The sequence below is a fragment of the Rhinoraja longicauda genome, chromosome 15 (genome assembly GCF_053455715.1).
Source record: "Rhinoraja longicauda isolate Sanriku21f chromosome 15, sRhiLon1.1, whole genome shotgun sequence".
Lineage (NCBI taxonomy): Eukaryota > Metazoa > Chordata > Chondrichthyes > Rajiformes > Arhynchobatidae > Rhinoraja > Rhinoraja longicauda.
This window is the reverse complement of record NC_135967.1, coordinates 25,604,538-25,626,300: the sequence shown is the minus strand read 5'-3', so window position 1 is coordinate 25,626,300 and position 21,763 is coordinate 25,604,538. Positions and strand designations below refer to the sequence as shown.

General features: G+C 37.8%; 1 protein-coding gene across 9 annotated transcripts in view; it reads left to right on the top strand.

Annotated features, from left to right (window-relative positions):
* Positions 1–21,763, top strand: part of dacha (dachshund a) — a 331,988-nt gene that overhangs the window by 225,460 nt on the left and 84,765 nt on the right. For 6 of the 9 annotated variants that reach the window (XM_078412308.1, XM_078412305.1, XM_078412306.1 and 3 more), the window contains 3 exons: positions 6,197–6,369; positions 12,161–12,371; positions 15,753–15,827. In XM_078412308.1, coding sequence (XP_078268434.1) covers positions 6,197–6,369; positions 12,161–12,371; positions 15,753–15,827 — 459 coding nt within the window. The remainder of the gene's footprint in view (positions 1–6,196; positions 6,370–12,160; positions 12,372–15,752; positions 15,828–21,763) is intronic. The other 3 variants (XM_078412307.1, XM_078412309.1, XM_078412303.1) reach the window with 1 other exon arrangement.

Below are 21,763 nucleotides of genomic sequence, written 5' to 3'. Positions count from 1 at the left end.
TGCTCCTATTACAGGTTTCCTCCACATTACAGCACTACATGTTTAATTGATTCTATATTAAGGCAGTTTCAATAATATTTGACGCTGTAGCTCATGTCATGATTACAACTGATGGAGAAATCACCCTTGCAGCTACCTCTTTTGCAAGAATCACAGTCAGTGATGAAAACGGTTCTCTTGCAGCAGAACTCCCAAGATATTCACTGATCTGCTGGGTTGGGAATATTAATAGCCAGTTATGAACACAGAAATCCTCATTCACGGCAATCAGCATAACATTCATGTGGCTCCTTGGGAACTTTACACAACTCTCTTTGTCATCAATAAAATCTAGTATACACGATTACTATTTGATTCCTATTTGTAAACATTCTATTAAAAGGGAGATCACAATACAATATAACATTATGATTTAAATATGCCAAAACACCCACGCGCATTCTCTCTTTATGCTGGATGACTATGGAAGAAAAGAATAGATCCGACTTCTGCTGACATTCGAAAATGTGGTCCTGAATTGTAGTGATTCTTCCTTTGTAGGGCTGCCGCAGAAATTGTTCATGAATCATGGAAACGGTATATAAAGAAAATCTTATGTCTTGAAAAGAAAATAACTTTGTCTCGCTGCTTTTGGAAAGCTTAAAAATTATAGGCAATTGGAGAATGGTTTAAAAAATATTTTTTAAAGGGGAGAAGATCTCAGATTGCTAAAGAAATTGATGACAGATTTCTAAAAATCATGACATCAAGATTGCACTTGTATAAACTAATTAAAATGGAAAGGAATTTATATTTGTCAAGTTAACTATCAAATCTTGCATGCTGGCCTGTTCTGATCTTACAACTGATTAGGCTAGTGATAGTTTTGTGATTTTAGGGTTTTTCCTTCAGTATTTTTGTTTTATTCACCTCAGATGTTTAATGTTTTTGCATGAACAAATTCATATTTACTGCAAGAAATTACATCTTGGGTTTTCCAGTAATCTTTCAGATCTGCAGCAACCAATCATGCATAATTAAATGACTATGACTTCACATAATTGATGAGTCAGCCCTTGTCTATCATCAGTTGTCAGTGACCTTTACCAAATGCAGCTCAATTTGAACATGGAACAAATCCCTTGAATTATAACCATTTTCCTAATCCACTGAGCTGGCATTGTCTCATTGACAGTTAAACAGAGAGTTTCACATCCTGGTATGGTTTGGCAATATAGTAAACAGCAAGCTTGGTTTAAAAGGTTCACATGTTCACGACTGATTTTGATCGACTTAGTAGCATATTGCTCAGTGGAGCAGTGTTAGAGTATTCTAGGAATCCAATCAGATAGGTCCTTGATAAACTCAACACCACACATATAGTGAGAATTATGTACCATTGATAGTTTACTCTATCTTAATGGTATTCATAGCAGATCAGATTGCAGGTTAGATCAGATTACAAGTAAGACATATTCTTTAGGATGACCATGGAAAATAATCAGTTGTTTGCATGCTCCACATGCTAAGATAAACATTGGAACACATTCAGGTGCAACTCTGTTGCTTGGACGTCGCAGAAATCAAGAATGGAAGCATGGGCTCGCAGAATAGTTATCTTTCAATTACCTGCCTGTTTTGAATCGCAAGGGAATGAAGAATTATCTGTTAGGTTTGACAGCCAGTCTCTCTCGAAGTAGAGAACTGTAATGAAACTGATTTTCTGCTGGTAGATTCTCTGTTGTGTGGCGGCTTACATACCCTCTCAGCTCCTACAAGATTATTAACCTCAGCATTAGCCAAGGGACCAAGGTGGGAATAGTGAAAAGTTGCTGCATGATGTGTTGGAATTCATACACTGTGGTATCCAATCTCCACGTGGAACCAAAGTAAGGGGACTTCCACTTTAGTCTTAGTGGAATACCACTTTTCAATTGGACTTTCACTATCCCCATGTCCATGCACCAATAAAAAAATGTAATGTGATGTTTACAAAGCGTTTCAAAGAGGAATATGCTCCCTTTATATTCAATATATCATGATAATTTCTGCATGAACCCACAACCAAAACATGACTAGTGCCAACTTCCATCAAAAAAAGGATGTTGTGCTTAAATGAATGGTGCAGTAGCCGGGTCATTTTAACTTTCTACTAGACCGTGGACCCGTTGGGGCCATTCCTCATAGAGGGGGTACAGGGAAGGGGAGAGAGGGTGTCGTCACTGAGTGAGCCCTGGACTCAAAGCCTCTCCTGTATTGGTGAAGCACCCTCAACCCCCCCCCACTCACTCCCCTTTATTCCCCTCCTCCCCCTACTGATCCACTCCATCCCCTCTACCCCACCCCCACTTGTCTCTCCCCTGGCCCCACCCCCACTCCCCCAGCCCCGCCTCCACCCCCATTCCTCCCTCCCCAACCCTATTTCCCCCTCCCCCTCTCCTGACCCCGACCTCCCTCATGAACCCCAGCTCCCACCCTCCCCTCACCCCCACTCTCCCCTCCTCCCCACCCCCACTCTCTCCGGCCCCCCACTGTCCCCCTTCCAGTGCAAGGGAAGCTAAATAGATACAAAGACAAAATTGGAACACTTATCTGGTACTCCAAGACAGATCTTGGTGATCCATTTGCCCAGCCATCTATGATTCCTCACATTTGTACTTGCTTCTCTGGGTGTGGAAGACCAAATGCCTATCCCCTCAGCTGTCAGAGCAATGAACGTTTCAATGTCGCTGACATTTACACATCTAACAATTATTAAAGTTGAAGTAAATAATTTAAAAATATAAAGTTGTTTAAAAAGTAAATAAAAACATTAACCTACATTGAAATGATAAATTAATTTGCCTATCCCCATACGTCCTATTCCACAACCCTAAATCCCATTTGAAATTAGCCAGTTGGATTCAGTAAAGGATTCCCAAATGGAAACATTGGGGTATCTCAACAGGCCAAGGATCCAGCAATGGATCAGACTCAGCAAGATTTTCAGAACTTGAGCATTTCACAGTACAAGCATTATGGACCTACGTTTGTTCAAAAGGCTAAATTCCAGTTGTTATAGAAGGCATCATCACAACCCGGTCACCGCTGAGCCCAAGTACTTTCTGCCACAGCTGGGACAGTCTGTGGGTTCCAGAATGGCCTAAATAATCATCTCAGTTGCAATATCACCACAGAACACAGAACAGTGCAGCACAAGAACAGGCCATTTGATACACAATGTCTGTGCCAAACATGATGCCAAGACCAACTCTTATTTGCCTGTACCCAAAGGGGCAGCCTAAGACAAAGAGTTAACATTACTACCATCCCTTAGATAGTAGAATTGTAAAGAAATGCTTGGAAAATTCAGTTAAATCTAAAGTGTTTTAAATTCATAACTTTCTCTTTAGTAACAGCATTATCACATTTTGGCCATGTTTCTGTGAAGTAGTATTGTACATTTATTTCTTTGCTAAGTGAACTACATAAGTGCCATTTACTAATGGTTGTCTCTGATGTCAAAAGATATAACGTGTGCCAGTACAAGCTCCAAAATTCCTTGGTATTGCCTGATGATCTTATCACTGGGGGTTGCTCGTCAAAATCGTGACTTGCCAGAAAAACAAGTCTCGTTCATCATTTCATTTCCAACAAGAGAAGGGATCTACCTATTACTGACCTACATCACAACACTGAGAGCAGACAAAGTGCACTGTTTGTATTGGGAAAGAAACTGCTCTCACTTGCTCAAATAAAATTTAATTGTAAATTTCTGAGCGTATTTGTCACCATTACTAAATGCTCCATAAATGTGAATTTAATGTCTGTAGCATAACTATTGATGGTCATATGAGGAGTATTATTTTTGTTGCCTTCTAAAACCCCTGTCCCACTTAGGCGATTTTTCAGGCGATGATAGGCGACTAGGCAATATAAGAAAATAACTGCAGATGCTGGTACAAATCGAAGGTATTTATTCACAAAATTCTGGAGTAACTCAGCAGGTCAGGCAGCATCTCAGGAGAGAAGGAATGGGCGACGTTTCGGGTCGAGACTGAAGAAGGGTCTCGACCCGAAACGTCGCCCATTCCTTCTCTCCTGAGATGCTGCCTTACCTGCTGAGTTACTCCAGCATTTTGTGAATAAATAGGTGACTAGGCTGTCGGCACACGGTCGCCGGGGTGTCGCCTGTATGGTTGTAAGTAGTCTCCAAAGAGTCGTAGCGTTTTTCTGGTCGCCGCTGGATTTTGAAATGTTAAACAATTTTCAGCGACTGATGGTTTGACGCCAATGATCGTAGCTTGACGTCTCCTGACGTAGGCGGTGTCGTAGGTTGTCGTCAGGTGATGTAGGTTGTCGCCGGTGCTGACTTTGGTGAATTCCAAGTGTGGACTTGATCTGATCACCCATCAGTGTAATGTGTCCATAAATGATATTAGGTTTTGTATGCTGATACAATTGAAATACAATTTGCACTTGTATTCTGTTTAAAGTTTGAATTTTAAAGTTTGAAGTTTAATGAGATTTATTGAAGTTTATTACACTATTTTTGTATGCACTGTTGTATGTTCTTATCAACCTTTTAAAATTTTTTGTTTGTTTCAATATAAATAAAGGAAATTCTTGACATTTTGACGGAAAATTGATGTATGAAGTTATTGTATTTCAGAGTAGTTTCTCATGGCATCACTTTCAAATAGTCATGATGCAGAATGATCGGAAACCCTACCGTACACCCCCTTTATAGGGAAACTGGGTGAAACGTGAATTGTCTTCAGTTGTCTTCAGTCTTCAGGGTCGTAGCTTGTCGCGGGTAGATGTAGGTTGACTTCGGTTGTCGTAGGTTGTCATCTCTGTGGTGGTAGGTTGTCGTAGGTGTCGTCGTAGGTTGTCAAAGGTGCGGTCGTAGGTGGACATCCTACTTGCGACCATTGGGTCGCCGGTTGTCGGTAGCTTGACGTCGACTAGGTGGTAGGTGCTTGTAGCTTGTCGTCGACTAGGTGGTAGGTTGTTGTAGCTTGTCGTCGACTAGGTGGTAGGTTGTTGTAGCTTGTCGTAGACATTGTCATAGGGGGGTCCAGTCGCTGGTTTTTCGGCGACCTGCTACGACTATGACAGTCGCCAGGAGTCCCCTAAAAAAAATCGCCTAAGTGGGACAGGCCCTTTTAACTGTCATTCTGAGAGCAACAATTAATTATGCAGGAATATGGTCCACTTTATCCACCCGTTCTAGACTTTTTAAAAAGCATATAAATTCCAAATTGTTCTTATTCTAACCCTTTAATACTTGCGCCTAGAAAACTACTGTGTAATTGAAAGTTGTCTCTCTAGATGCCAGAAAATATTTTTGTGCACACTGAAAATAAAGAAGATAGCAACCATCCAGCCTCCCTGGACATGACTCATTTACCTACATTAGTCAATTTTGTCCATTTACAGAATAGCTACAAGCAAACCCTTTCTGCATTTTCTAACCAGGCTACCTGAATACAGCACTAACTTTAGAGCTGCAAAGGTAGAAACTGATCTTCTGTGAACAAATCTTTTAAATAAAGGATTCATTGAAGGAAGAAGAGCCAATCTTCCAAAAAAAGTAAACTCCAGTATACAGAATGAGAAGCCATTTATAATTGTCTAAAGAAAAGTCTCGACCCGAAACGTCACCCATTCTGCTGAGTTACTCCAGCATTTTGTGAATAAATCGATTTGTACCAGCTTCTGCAGTTATTTTCTTATATATATATAATTGTATATACATTTGTAAGCTGCGTGTTGTTTTAGTAATTCATATGTAATGGAGTGATTGGCACCACTGTAGGAAGAATTCGTGAATTTACCTACAAGTTGGCAAATTCTTGCACAAAACTGTTATTCATTTGGGACAAAACAAGTAAAGACAAAACAATTTAAAAAAATGTGTATTCCAAATCAAAGTAGCCTGTGGTGGGTGTAGTGAGCAAATGGAGAAAGCAATGGTCAGATATTAAGGCATAATTAATTGTTGCTCTCAGAATGACAGTTAGAAGGCACCAAAAATAACACTCCTCATATGATCATCAGTAGTTATGCTACAGACATTAAATAAATACTTATTACCTCCTTGCTAATTTAATTCAATAATCACAAAGTGTTAAAATAGAGCTCTGATGATGAAACACAGCAACAGATATTTAATAAAAGAAACAGGTCACAGAAAGACATTCTAACTTATTTTTCTGTTTCTTTAATATAAAAGGACTCGAGTTGCCATTCATGATGATGCCCCACCCCCTCATCCCTGTCAGTCTACCTCCAGCATCAGTTACCATGGCAATGAGCCAGATGAGTCACCTCAGCACCATAGCTAACATGGCAGTGGCAGCCCAAATGCACAGTCCCCTCTCCAGAGCAGGAGCTTCTGTTATCAAGGTAAGACGGAAACCACTGCAATTTACACTTAAAAATAACAGCCATCAGCATTTCATTTTGTTTCTTGATCAGTTTCTAAACTGTTGAATGCTTTTTCTTCCCCAAAGGCTGTTCCATATCCAGATGTGACCTAATATTACGAGAATAATGGGATTGAATATATAAGGTTAAAATTGCAACAAAAAAAAAATCTTGCATTAATGATTTTATAGCAGTCTGGTCAGAAATTTGTAGTCTGCAAATCTGATTTTAAATCCAGATGTGGTAACTGAACACACACAGCCTATCCATAAAAACAACTGTTGGGCCTTCCCTAAAAGGAGCAGCCACAAACTGCTGATAATATCACAGGTCTCTTAAATTAGTATTGCTGCATCAAATGGTAGATAGTTAAGTCTTTGAGATTCCAGGTTCTTGTCCTGTCCTGAAGGTAGAGGGGAAAATGATGCACAGAGCAATGCAGAAACTGTTGGATAAGCTTCAAAATGGCTGTTAGAAATCATTGATAATCATTTTAAACTGCTGACCCTGTACATTAGATGGATCTGTCTTATTGAGTTGGCGGCAGGGTGATGTGAATAACAGTGTGGGTAAACTTGCCCATCCTAGTTCTAAGAACTAGTCTACTCGTATTCTAAAAGTATGAATTAATTGGGGCACCCTAATGCCTCAAGGCTATTCCTTGAAAAAAATCCTTAATAGTAGAACTGTAAAAGGTTACGTGTGACTAGCCATGCAGCTTCTTCTCACTGTGTCCAGTAAAACAGAGTTGGTGCTCCAATGCTTTCATGCAGAGCTTACATTTTTTTTGACAAATGTTAGCCACTCCTTTTCCATAGAAAATAATGCAGTTGTCTGATGCATTATATTCTGAGGCAGAATTGATTAAAAAAAAAACCAATCTTTTTCAAAGAATTCTTAGCATTTAATCTTCCAACGTTTGTGTCTTGTGGTCTTTCTGGATGGTGTTACTAGAACCTGGGAGGACACACTAGTGACCCACTCTTGGGCCTCTCTCTAATGCCAATTTGATGTGTCCACCAGGGGGCATGAAGAAACATCCAATTTTCCATCCCTTTTCATGCCAAACTTCACATTGCTGTTATTCCAACATGATAAACTTAAACCGAACAGCAGCACCTTTCATGAAAAAAACACTACTAGTGTACAAAGCAAGTACAACAAATCAAACATGCACATTTGAATGTTACCTTTATGGTACATTAAAATGCTGCGGAGATCTATTATTGTTGAGCAAATCTGATTAAATTAACAAGTGATGTGACAGCTGATGTCTGCCAAATAATTGTTGGCCATGGCATGAGAGTTCTCCGTTTTTACAAACTGAATATAATTTAGATTAGATTCATTGAAAGTATGACATCAAATCACACTATGTAATACATTTCCCAGTACAGTATTGAAAATGCTTCCTGTAGTGACAGGAGGTAATGGTGCAAATCTTTGGAGAATAGCCTTGTTTAGGAGCAAAAGGATAATGTGATCACCATAACCTCATAAAAACCTGTCACAACTGGTACTGGTTGCTTTGATGGTTGGAAACAAAATATAAAAATAAAAACACTATCATCTGCAATGGCAAGTGACCTTTTTATCTGCAATCATAATTGGGTGAGATTTGTCCTTTTCCCCCGTGACAAAGCTAAATCTGGCATTAAAAACCTTTACAATGTTAAGATCCCTACTGAGAGGAAAAGAAACTGATTTTTATTTGGTCAGATATTTCATCTTTCAGTCAAAATTTAGTCTTCCTGTTCTGTTGGACAATCAGGTTTCATTTGATTTAATGCTAAGCTAAATTCTGATATTCCAAGCGGGCAGGCTACTTTCAACATCAAAGAATTAAATAAATCAGCTTAACATCCTTGTTTTGCTTTGTAGAAGGATGCTGACACAGAAGGGCTGCTGCAATAACTTTAAAAGTAATTTACTGTGTAAGACTATGACCCATTATATGAATGCAAATAATGCAATACCAATACCTAAACACCACAAGCCAATACTATAGCCATATACATTTTCTGTTTATCCTAACCAAAGGAAATGGATTGAAATAAATAGACTTGATGTATTTTCTCCCTGCACAGGCGGATAGTTTCAAGTGCTCACACATGTATGATTACTTTCATCGTTAAGCTTTCATTGCTTGGTTTAATGTCATACCATTAGTCACTTGATTTATTTAGCAAATGATATAGTTACTTATCAGATTTAAAACAGGCTTCCACAGGATAGTGGTTACCTAATGAGGCGATGCATGTAGGGCTTGAGTAACAAAATGCATATTGACTCATTAGCTCACTGACTGATAATAGGTTTGTTTAGTTACATGCTTAAGCATAATTCCTAAACTAGTCATGCCTTAAAATAACAAGGCATTAAAATAGTTGCCTAGTATCATATTTAAATGGTCCCTCGAGGCACAGATGTTTCATTCCATGATTCAGAATACTACTTCATTTATATTGAGAATTAGTTCACACAAGTATTTTTTCTTCTATTTCCCAACCAATTTCCTCCATTTCAATATTCACTGAATTGAATGCAACTGAAACTTTGTATTATGATCACCTTTCGCCTACTGTTACAATGGTCAAATTGAGGAAATGCTACAGTGGACAGTTCATTATAAGGTTCAATTTGCACTGATCTTGACGTTCAAACTTGAATACCAAGATCGTGATATGGGCAGTATTTTCCCTCCAATCCATAATTGCTAGGGCTAGTGTAAAGAGCCCTACAACTGTGAGCATAGCACTGGCCCAGAAGCAATCTTTGTCATTCTAAGACTTAATCACCCTTTGGTAAAACCAGCTGAATCAATGGAGCAATACCATGCATAGATTTGCATCAGCTTGGCCTAATTACTGGTGTTCATCATCAAGACAATTTGGATTCAAGCTTTAATACAGATTCCGAGAATAGAAATGTGACCAACTCTCTAGTGTCACATGAGGGACAATCCTGTTAAAGACTGTGGCTCAGCTGGTTGCTTTCAGATCTCCCAGTCATGGCTGAGAGTAAAACAGGGAGGTGTCCCAATGGCCTGGACAGCATTCAATTGTCACCGCCAGATTAACTGGTCATCCATCCAACTGCTCTTTGCGGGTTTATATTGTAAAGAAAATCACTGCCACGTTTCTCTCCATTATCCATTGCATGCGAAAGCAATCTGCTGTAAATGAAAATACGTTAATTGGAATGAATACAATAGGATACTGCAAAATACATGGCAGATGTAAATTTGGATTAGGAGACAATTGTAACCCACTCTAGGCACAATTCTTCACCATGCAACTCATGGAAAGAAGTTGTCCTCAGATAAATTATTAGAATGCTGCTATAAAATAATGAGCAGTCACTCGGTCCCCAAAGGTAAATAGATTTTATGGAGAAATCAAGAATAGAGATTTAAAAATGGCAAAAAAAGGTGGATTCTTTGCTTAGTGTAAGACACTCCACTGAATCAGAGCTCATATGCATTTCTATAGTGCACTGCCACTTTAAGAATATGGGCACTAGCAGTTTGCAATTTTATTGTAAGGGGGAACTCTGTCAGAATTAGCAAGCACCAGCTCACTATCCAGATAGTTGATTAAAATAATCCCACTAATGCAATTTATGTTATGCTCATTCAAGATATTTCTGGCAAATGCCCAGTCAGTTCAAGTCTGATAAATGCAGGCTTATTTCCTGCAAGGGTCAAAAGGGCCATCATGGAAACACATGATCTCACACGTTTATTTGGGTGAACATTCACTGCCTGCCTGCAGGAACCTCTTCAGTCATTATGGAATAAGTCAAAATTACAATGAATCTAGATTAAATTTTGTTGTTGCAAAATAAAGCATTTGGATTTATTTTCATCTTTATTTAACCCCAAATTAATTTCTGGTTCTACTGAATTTGCAAATGTGAATGTTTGTTGGCTCTTAGAATAAATGGTATTCCAGAAACCTGAGGCTGGGAATGAAAATGATATATTCTGCTACCATTTTAGGCAATGCACAACAAAATTGACCCAGAATATCCTTTCACTGAAAATAATACGTTCCAATTGCTCATGCACTGTCAATTTTCCTCCTCACTTAATTGTTAATTCTTATTCCTCCAGGAGCTTTCCTTGGATCTGGGAAAGCCATCCTGAATGCTTCTTGTACTTCCTAAAAATTGACATTGCACTAGTAATGTGAACATTCCATTTCTTACCTTCTGTACAAACTTTTCAGCTTTTGTTCTTAAATTTCCCTCTTCCATTTCTTCTTGTCAGCAGCAATATTGTACAATTTTGTCCTCCTGATGACGTCAGACTCCTAATATTGTCCCACAATCTCAAAATGTTGGAATTCCTTACCTTCCTGCTATAATCATAATGCTTTAAGCTCACAGATTGGGGGCCACTTGCTTTATCCCTTTCACACTTTTGAACCTCAGTGTCATCATTTACCTCTTTAATTGATTGGTTAAACAATATTTCATTTTATCTCAGATTCATGTAACTATTTCATATATATTTTAAAAAAACTATCCTGTTTTTATTTTAAAAGTTTAACATTACCTTTATGTAAGCTTCATCAATTGCGACATGGAACATGCCTTAAAATAATTGACCTTTTATTTGTTGGGAAATGGCTCAGAGATTTTTTATTCACCCAATCAGAGAATAGAATGCCAGTTGGCCATTTTGTCAATGTTAAAGGCAAAGGCAAGCAAACTCCTATTTGATGTTATCCTACCAACAGATAACTGAATGTCCAACTATCTTACAGAAGCGACTTTGATTAAATTTTAGTCAAACAACAGAGCAGTTAACTCATCTCATTTGAAAGCAAATCAAACAAAGTTCATTTGCTTCATTCAACGAAATACATAAAGATTTATTCTGAGTGAAATGGCAATCTAACAGCATTAACAATTCTTTGTCATACATCAATTTCTATACGTGTGTCAGCCCTATTTCCCACCACTCCCACTCCTAACTACCCGATAATTCCTCCTGTGTTTTTCCTCAGTCATTTGAGTGGATGAAAATTGGATGCCATTACCCAATAATACTCTATGGAGTGAAATGATTTCCTAATTTTATTTGTGAAATGTTCTTGTGCTATGATATTCTCCATCAAACATGCTCATTAAAACTGCTAATCTTTCCCTTTGAAGGGAACAAAACACGAGCCTGCCAGACATACACTGATCTTCTTGGGGGTCCAACAAGAGCTCCCAAATTACTATTCTTGTTTTTTTCTTGCTCAAATTTATTTTCACCAACATAAGTATTCCATCAGACCTGAGGCATATGGAGTTCAACATGGGCTATACCAGTTTAAATTTAATTACGTTAGAATATGGCCTGCACAGATTAAAAAGTAATGGAGGTGGGGATGATTTACTGTATAATACTGAGTGCAGTCTGAGAGTGAATTTTATAGAATAGGACCACCATAATTATGAGTAAGTTTTATTCTGAGGAGTAAATTAATTTTCAATGTATACCTTGCATAATGCATTCATGTGGAAACGTCCCTTCTCTTTATGTTTTGTTTACAACAAATGAAGATGTAAATATAAGCAGAAAATATATTGATTTTAAGATATTAACAAATATGATTGTCAAAGTGATTTTTCATTGTAACTGATCATAACCCATAGTGGCATAGACATTTGTAGAATTATAAAACCTTAGTGTTTTCATCATAAATGGTAACAATATACTGAAGTGTTTACAAACCTGAATGAATAATGAAAATTAACCTTATATTTCGGAATGTAGGGAATGCCACTACAAGCCAGTAAAGGTTACACTCATCTACTTGGACAACCTCTTGAATTTTTGTTCTGCCACCAGGAGCGGGTTCATAATAGCCCATCTCCAGAACCATCCCTTGAAGATAGTCAACGGCCTGGAAGTCACCCCTCTTCACACCAGGGCAGCAGTATATCTAGTTCACCATCCCAACATGATATTGGCTCTGACAGAATATGTAAGCAAGTTCCTCTTGTTGTACATTCTGAACCATTATACACGGTCCAGTGATTTCAGCTCTTGCTTGTTTGTTAGATTTGCTTGTTGTGTGAGATTTTACTCTTGGTTTCAAATACAGGTTGTACAACCTGTCATAAATTATTGTAGAGTTGCACATGATCTATACTTTAGTCTGTAGGAAGGAATTACAGATGCTGGTTAAAAACTGAAGATAGACACAAAAAGCTGGAGTAACCCAGCGGGTCATACAGCATCTCTGGGGAAATGGAATAGATGACGTTTTGGGTCGAGACCCTTCTTCAGACTCAGGGGAAAGGACTCTCAGTCTGAAGAAGGATCTCAACCCAAAACGGCACCTATTCCTTTTCTCCAGAGATGCTGTCTGACCCGTTGAGTTACTCCAGCTTTGCCTTTACAAAACTTAAAAAGTTAAATGTTTTCTAGGCATCACAAATCAATCAAAAAAATTATACACCTTTTCAAAGATTTCCCATATCATTGAGACCGTAAGTCAAACAGTTGTAATTGGGGCTGCACTCCTCCACACTTGCATTTGGAGAGACATTTATGTAAAGATTTCTACAGAAACTGCAGAGTAAGCACCAATTGTAACAATCACATAATATTGAAAATCTATATAAATTTTGGATATGTGTACAGTCATTATCTGCATTTTCTTTGTTCTAACATTGTCCCTGTCTAAATTCCTTTGCCCATTGTTCTAATATGGTTTGGTTATGTAATCTTGTCACTCTGAGATCAACCTGGAGCCTGAGGCACTTAAAAACGAATTTCCTCATTTACTATTTTTTCTCTTTCTCTCAGCAAATATCGTTTATGTTGATCAACATAAAGAATTTATACAAATTTTAATTTATTAAAGCTAATTCACGGTCATGATTAAAATTATCAATGTGTGACATAATGCATTTTAATGTTATAATTTAGCTTAATATTAAAGGCTTCAGCCTCTCCAAAATGCTGGCTTTGGACAATATTTTGGTGAGAGCTGTGAATGAGCTGAATTTTGATTGTACAGTCGCAGCCTGTCTATTTAACTGAATGCTCCAGGACGTTGCTATTTCTTGGTCAACTAACATGATAGCTCACTTCCTTGGCTTCCTGTTGTGCAGCTTTTACTTGTGAAATTTTGAAATATAGGTGCAGATTACAAAAGGTTTGAAGGTTACGTTAAGTTATTTTATACGAATTGTATGATATTGGAATGGGAGGACACAGTGGGGAAATGAATCACCAGAAGATGACTGCACATGCTTTGTTAAATTTAGTTTGTTATATTTTTATGAATTTTAAAGCTTATGCTAAGCTGAGGCACTGTCAATGTAAGAAATACAGAAAGAAAACTGAGCAAACCAGGTTAAGAGTGAGTGCAATAGATAGCTGGTCTGTCAGAAAGATAGAGAGAAAAAATGTCTTTCTTAATTTAATGTAAGTTCAAAATTAAACCAAAATGATCTCTGATAGAAGCTGGAGGAAAATAAGAGGAAAATAACTTTAAGGACATGGAGCCTTATGCTTCTTCATTACCAACTGTGAGCAGGAGAAATTTTAAAAAAAAGAACAGAGGAAAGTGGGTTAGATTATCTGAGAAATTTCAAGGGTTTGAACATATAATTTATATGGGTAGAAATAACAATAGCAATGGGAATAAAAAGGTAGGAGATGGACAAGGATAGTCATCAGGTGATGGGGAAGATAAAAGAATCACCCGTTGAATAATCCCACACAAGATATTTTGTAACCATTGACTCAGTTACTTCCGAACTAGATGTTGTAGTTTTAAACTGTATATTGGAAACTGAAGAACATAGACCAACATTGCACTACAATCTAGACAACCAATAGACTGTCACGTGATAATGCATCTAATTCTTCACACAAGTTCATATCTCTACTCCAACTTTGTTGATGTGTATGAAATGTCATAAATAGAATTTCCTTCTGTTTTTTTCCACTACTAGTTTCCAGTTGCAACAACAGAGTACAGGAGGGATTGACTTATCAAGAGAAAGACCTGGTTTATTATTTAAACAGTTTTGGAGGGTATGGGCCTGGATGCTCCAGCCTGTTTGGACAGGGAATTAGGCCAATCGGAGAGCTTAAACCTCTCAGAAGATCACAAAGCTATCACAATGTCATTTCAAAATACAGCAAATAATATAGCATAAAAAAACACTTCACAACTTTCTTAAAGGTGTTTTAATATATTTTTTACAAGCTTTGTATTTGATAATCTAAGATTTTGCAGATTGCAGCTACAATTGTAGCTGGGACATGTTGGCCGGTGTGGGCAAGTTGGGCCGAAGGGCCTGTTTCCACACTGTATCACTCTATGACTCTATTACTCATAAACACTTAATTTAATTACACATCTATTTTAGTTGCTTACTGAGCATCTGTCTGACAGTATTCTTCCTTAATTAATGGATTATTTCTCTAGTTTATTGTGATCTTCTTTTTGCTCCTTTGTTCACACAAGATTTGAACCAATCACTGGAAAACAAAAACTGCATTTACAATGATCCAATTCACATCTTGAGTGTGACAAGCAAAAATGTCTTGCTAATTTTGCCGGAAAAATCGTCACATGTACACACAAATTTGAGGGCATTTGGCACCTCATTGCATGGTCAGTAACTGAGCAGGTTGAGGCAGAACAACCGTTCATAAACCTTGCTGCATTTGCATTTCAATTCCCATTCATTTTAGTGGAAAGAAAAACAATAAATGTAATGGTCTGTGAGAATTATTTCCAATATTACTGTATATCATGTTAAATAAACCAAAATTATTCACAGATTTTACGCCTTTAAATATAGTTCATTTAGAGGCTCCGCAAAAAATAATCATAAATAATTTCAAAATAAATGACAGAATGTTAATTCTCTATCAAGAACATTTTGCAACTACGTCTGTGATGTTGCACTAAAATGTTAATACAAACATCTTTATTTAATTATTTTAAAACATGGCAATTTTCTCTGGAAATTGCATAATTATTCTAATGATGAGTTTTCCATGATTTTCAACTAATTTTTGTACGTAAGTACAAAAACCTTAATCAGCAGGAGAGAACAATATCTCATCCAAGAACATGGCATTGCATTGCCATCTAAATTTTTAGTGAATTAGTAGAATTTGTGTTCAACTATTATCTTTGAGGAGAAAAAGATTATCCAGTTTGTTTTAATGTAAATACATTTTATCCCCTTAAGAAATTAGCCTCCAGACTTCAGGTTACTACAGTGTTTAATGTCTAGTATTTGGGAGAATAAGGAAAAATGTGAATGGCTAAACTAAAATTCTGGTACTGGTTCAGGTGGATAAACTGTAGAATATTATGATTCTTTGCCAACAGCTGGTCAGCCGAGAGAAGGAGAGATTGCTGATCACGATAATGGTCCTAATATAAAGAGAAGCCAAAAGGAAAAAGGTAGGACAGCTTATCAAGTAATTTAAAGGAAAGAGAAAATAAATATCTGCATAACTGTACTCTTAAAGCCTATAAAACATACTTTATTTCCCATTATTTCCTGCATAAACATATGCCAGAAAAATTATATTCACGAGTCAATAAAGTCGTTGTCACTTTGCAATATCATACTAGAAACATTTATTATTTCTCTACCCTCCATTTACCCATTCTCGTTTCCTCATCTTAACAATACCTATTTTTACCATGACTTACGTTTTAGATTGATTTATAGAAATGTTTTAAAGTTGTGCGAACAAATGTATAAATGACTGACCTGAAAATAGCAGGAATTTAATAATAATATACAGTTTCATAGACTTTGTAAAAATGTTAACTAGGACATTTGCAAATTCTATTTCGGTTGGAGGTCTGAGAGCTCTTAAACAAAACGTACAACATGTTACACATCATCATGCAATGGTTGCTAAAGGTTGAGTCAGTGTTACCATGTGACTACGTCCAAATAAAGAAGCACATATTTTATACATTAGGATTGATATATTGTTGCATAACATTTCCAGCTGCAGTCATTTCCTTCCATTTAATCACCAATAGAAATTTCCAATAAAGATTTCGCTTTTATTAGGCATTGATCTCATCAGGAATTCGCATTGCTATTATTAACATTGATCCAAAGTTTTGTATGAAACAATAAGCTATTCTTATTCAATGAGTTTAATATACAAAGCCCTGTGTAGTGCAATTAACGGCCTGGAAATTGATCGACACCAGAAGAGATGTGTTAAATAGGCAGTGGACAGTGGACTAATTCATGTTTTATTCATGGGCCTGCTGCTGCAATATTCCACAGCACATAAGGCCCAAGGCACTATGTGTTTCATATCGGGCCTTGCTCATTTTGAACACTGGAGGTCTTGGCTTCGCATGAAGGAGATGGTGTGCAACGTATTAGTAAGGGAGCGTTAGGGTCAAGTCTGGACATTGGTGGTGAGGATTAGATCAATTGGGTGGTGACACTTGAACTTCTGGTTAGTCCTTAAACTTATCAGCCATGTCTTGGACGATCTACCGGAGGCAGGTTTCTGATGCTGGCCTCCACGTCACATTTGGGCAGCACAGTGGTGCAGCAAAAGATTTGGTGCCTTACAGCACCAGAGACCTGGGTTCGATCCTGACTACAGGGGCTGTCTGTATGGAGTTTAGACGTTCTCTCTGTGACTGCATGGGTTTTCTCCGATTACTCCTGTTTGCTCCCACACTCCAAAGGTTTGAAGGTTAATTGGCTTGGGTAAATTTGTAAATTGTCCCTAGTGTGTAGGATAGTGTTAGTGTACGGCGTTGATCGCTGGTCGGCGCGGACTCGGTGGGCAGAAGGACCTGTTTCTACGCTATATCTCTAAAGTTAGAGATAAAGTCCAAATCAGCTCGCTTTCAATAAAAACAAGGTAGGCCTAACTCGTGCAGTGAAGGCCTGCGCCTTGTCTATTGGCCCCCACCATTAGTGAGCAAATGAAAATCACCAGCATGTGCAAATGAAAATCACAGAAATGCTGTCCAGATTTTTATTGTATGTTGTATGTTGATCAAATACCTCTAGGTATGACACATTAGTTACATGAAGGACCTGGAAGGAAAATTGTAGTCCTCATGCTGTGCTCTGCAAATTAATTCATAAAGTTGTATCACGTAGCAAACAAAATCATTGCATACAATTTCTGGCCATAGATTTGTTTCTGCTGTGGCAAACTTCAGATAAAGGTGGAGCACTCTCACTGAAGACAGAATTTAACCACTCATTTGTGACATAGATTAACTGAAATATAAAATGTAAAATATCTTTGTGGAGGAAATTTAGTTTTGGTAGAATATAATCCACAATTAGCAATTGAGACAAATCCAAATCTAGCCAAAGCAAATAACTTCCTTTATGGTTATTGAGAGGAAACCTGAAACTGAAACAGATGGTTACAGTGAAGGTTAAGTAGAGGTTCTTCCAATACTGTGGGATTCGACCACAAATCCTTCATCAGCTTTTCATATCATTGGATACATTCAGGAAATATTAAACATGGGAATACGATGAAGAAAGAAAATGTTCCACAACTTTGATTAGGTTTTAGCTCTGAGCAAAATGAACAATGGTGAGGCATATTGATGTAGTGAGGTAAGTCAGTTTAGTTTATTGTCACGTGTACTGAGGTACAGTGAAAGGCTTTTGTTGCATGTTTACCAGTCAGCGGAAAGACTGTACATGATTACAATCGATCCATTTATCATATCATATCATCATATCATATATATACAGCCGGAAACAGGCCTTTTCGGCCCTCCAGAGGAGCTCGTAGTCATGGAGACATGTACAGCACATAAACCAGTCACCTCCACAGAGTGGATCATAATAAGGCATGCTCTTAATGGTCAGGTATCTTTTAGCACAATTCAAGAACTTGAGTAACATTTAAAATAGTGGTAATGGATAGACATCGTTTCGGGTCAGGACCATTCTTCAGACTGATGCAGTAGAAGAGAAAAAACTGGAACAAAATGGGGGTTAGGCAAAGCCTAGCAAGTAGAAGGTTGATAAAGATGGTGACCAGGGTGGGGGGATTGGCAGAAGGGTGGAGTAAATGACAAAGGGCAGAGGTGAAATAGAGACAAAAGTATGTCAGATAAGGAAAGAAGATGAGTGAAATGCAAAACTGGTGGGAGGGATATGGGTGTAAAGGAATGGGAAGAGGGGCAAGAGAGGTGATAAATGGACAATAAAGGGCTTAGGGATGGGAGATGAGCATACAGAGGAGGGGAAAGGAGCAGGATAAATAGACGAGTGAGAGATGGTGGGAGGAATATGTGTTGGAGAATGGGGGAAAGAGAGGGGTATTATTTGTAATTGGAGAATTCCATGTTCATGCTGTTGGGCTGTAATAGACCCAAGCAGCATATGAGGTGTTGTTCTTCCTGTTTGCATGTGACCTCACTCTAGCAATTCTGGAGGCCAAGGACAGAAAGGTTGCATGAGCAAAAAACAATGTGATAGAAGAACCCAAATGGGTCAGGCAGCATCTGTGGAGGGAATCGACAGATGACATTTCATGTTGGGACCTTTCTTCAGATATCATCTGTCCATTTCCTCCACTGAAGCTGCCTGATCTGTTAGGTTCCAGAGCATTAGTTTTTTGCTCAAGATTCCAGCATCTGCAGTTTCTTGTGTCTCCATTGTCAGTAAGGGAAATGAGAAGAGCTCTTCCTTGCTGAAAGATTGTGAGTGACACAGTGAAAGAAAATTGGAGGGACGATTAAGCACTTGATGTGGAAGAAATATTTTGTGAAAACCTCAAAATATTTTCACATTCATTCAGAAATATTGATTCATAGTGACAATGCTTGATGCCAATGTTGAAGCTTGTTCTCAAAGTCCAGTTGTATGTGCTTTCACTTAATGTTGCATCTAAAGGTTTCCCTGTAGCAAACTTCCAATCCATCATTGTCAGGTAGAATTAGGTCTTTGGAGAGAAAAAAACAGGTGCAAAACACTTGATATGGCTACTGACAGTGAAACAAGTGCTGTGGGTTTGTTCAATGTGGGGCATTTCCTGAGTTTTTCTAAACATTTTACCAGCTTAAAAAAAATTAAAGATAAAAAATGTACTTGAAGCAACGAGAGGATGTGACCTTGTCACAGATGCAAAAAGGAATAGAGGCCCCTAGCATTGTAAGGAAATACTGCACTGATTAACAGCCACTGTGTGAAAAGTGCACATAACATATGGAATTGATCAACACGTTTTCCTTTTAAGTTGCACACAAGCATATCAGAAGTAATTTGGATCCGGTTATTAGATATTTTCTGCAACAATATTTAATACATTCTTTGGACTTAAGAGCATGAATTGTTTTAGAAAGCACCTGCAGACAGAACTGGAAAGAAATATCAAATAAATGCCAAGCTTTGAATTTTTTTTTGTCATAATACAGGTCCTTGACAGTCAGGATGTCTTACATTTCTGTGTTCCATCTTGACTTTTGCAGCTGATCAAAGCTGGATTGTTGCAACTGAATCAAAATGTTCCCAATGTTCCCAAAATTTACTAAACTGGTTGTTCAGACTGGGTGGGAAACTATTCCATGAAAATTGCAATATGTTTTAATTCCTTTGAATGATCAGTTGGCCTGCTTAAAGTCCAACAGGTAGCAAAGTGCAAAGCAGAAAGGTGCAGTGTGGTCACAGGTGGTTGCAGGGACTATGTGCAGCATTTTTGTGATGTATGGCATTACTAGGTGCCTAATTGAGCCTAGAGGTTCTACAACTGTGCCTGCTAGCCCATAAGTAATTATGCAAGAACAGTCCTTCTTGCTTCCTTTTATATACCGTTTCCCAAGAGTTAAAAGTAGAATCAGAGGAATGGACCTATCGACCTATTCCTGGACAACAGATTAATCATCCCTGCCCTGTCCTACCTCACTTCAATTTTAATTGGATGAGAGCATTAAGTTATTCTGGGATTGGGTTTGAAATTTATAAAGTATTTGCACTTAGTACACAACTCAAAACCGCATGGTTCTAGGCATTAAAATTACATGCAATGGACCACTTCATGAGGATAATTAAACATTTCATCTGGCAACAATTATCGAGGGAACTGTACTAAAATTCCATGAAGTATGTCATTTTAAAATGATTTTTGGTTGAATTTGTTAGATTAGGAAAAAGTGGATGGAATGTGCCAATACTTCAAGAGCAATTTGTGGTGAATTGTGCATAATTCCTATGAAGTATTATTCTCTGGTGGCACATTCCAGCCAATGCCTCTTTTATGTCTACTCTTGCTGCAAGAGAGCCAGTAAATGTGCACTTATTGATGATCAAACTGACATCAAGAGGAGGGATCAGTGACAGTTCACTGTCCCCAAGTGTCCTTGATACTTGTTCCTTTGGATTAAATGCTCACCATGGAACCCAGATGAAAGGTAAATGCATGATGTATATCGCTGCAGCATCTCTGAAGGTCCCGTGAGTGGGCTTGGCCATAGCTGTGCTAAGCTCTGATCACAAATTGAAACATTTTGAGTGTCTTTGACATTAATACTGCTGTAATATTAATAATTATTGTCATTGATAGCAAGTGGAGTACAAGTTGATCTAAATCAGGAAAAATGGTGCTGACAATGAAATGCTTTGTGTGTGTGTGCGTGTGTGCAGTGGGTAATTAAGAGCAGTATAACTCAAATTATGCCAAAGTTGTATTTTTGTGCTTAAAAGTTGTTAAAATCTATGAGGAGATGACGGTGCAAATGCACTCTAATTATATTACATGAGGCTGCTTGTGAGAATAAAAGTAACCCTAACTGGTGCAGGTATGAATAGTAGCCACCTTTCTCCAGTGGTGTTGACTTTATATTGGCTCCTGTACATGGGAGCATTTGGGCTATGTCACAAGGCAAATCTTTTTTACTCCATTGGAAAGAGGAAGGCAATTAAGACTTAAAGATGATATGAGGGCAATTGATGTTGACTACTATTTTGGGGTCACAGGCGGCAGGTGGGAGAAGTTGATATTCAGTCAGCAAAATAATTCTGATCAATTTTTTCAGATCTCTCCAGAGAAAAGCTTTTCTCATGATCGATAAAGCTGTCTAAACATAAATGATGATTTATTGTGGAATCTAGTCTTCTGCATTAAAGGTGCGATACAAACAAATCTCTTAGTTACAGATCTGTGACAATTTAACCTTTATTTCAGAGCAAAGGAAGAAAGCATACAGGAAAGGATTCCTCTAATCCCAGCATCTTTCTGACAAAAAGATCAGTTATGAAATCAGTTTACTTTCTCAGATTAAAATAAGGTTACATTTTTAGTCATGTTTATGTTTCATGTATGTCAGTTAAGCCTTTCGGTGTTCCATCTTTTTTGATTATTTGCTTTCATCGTATG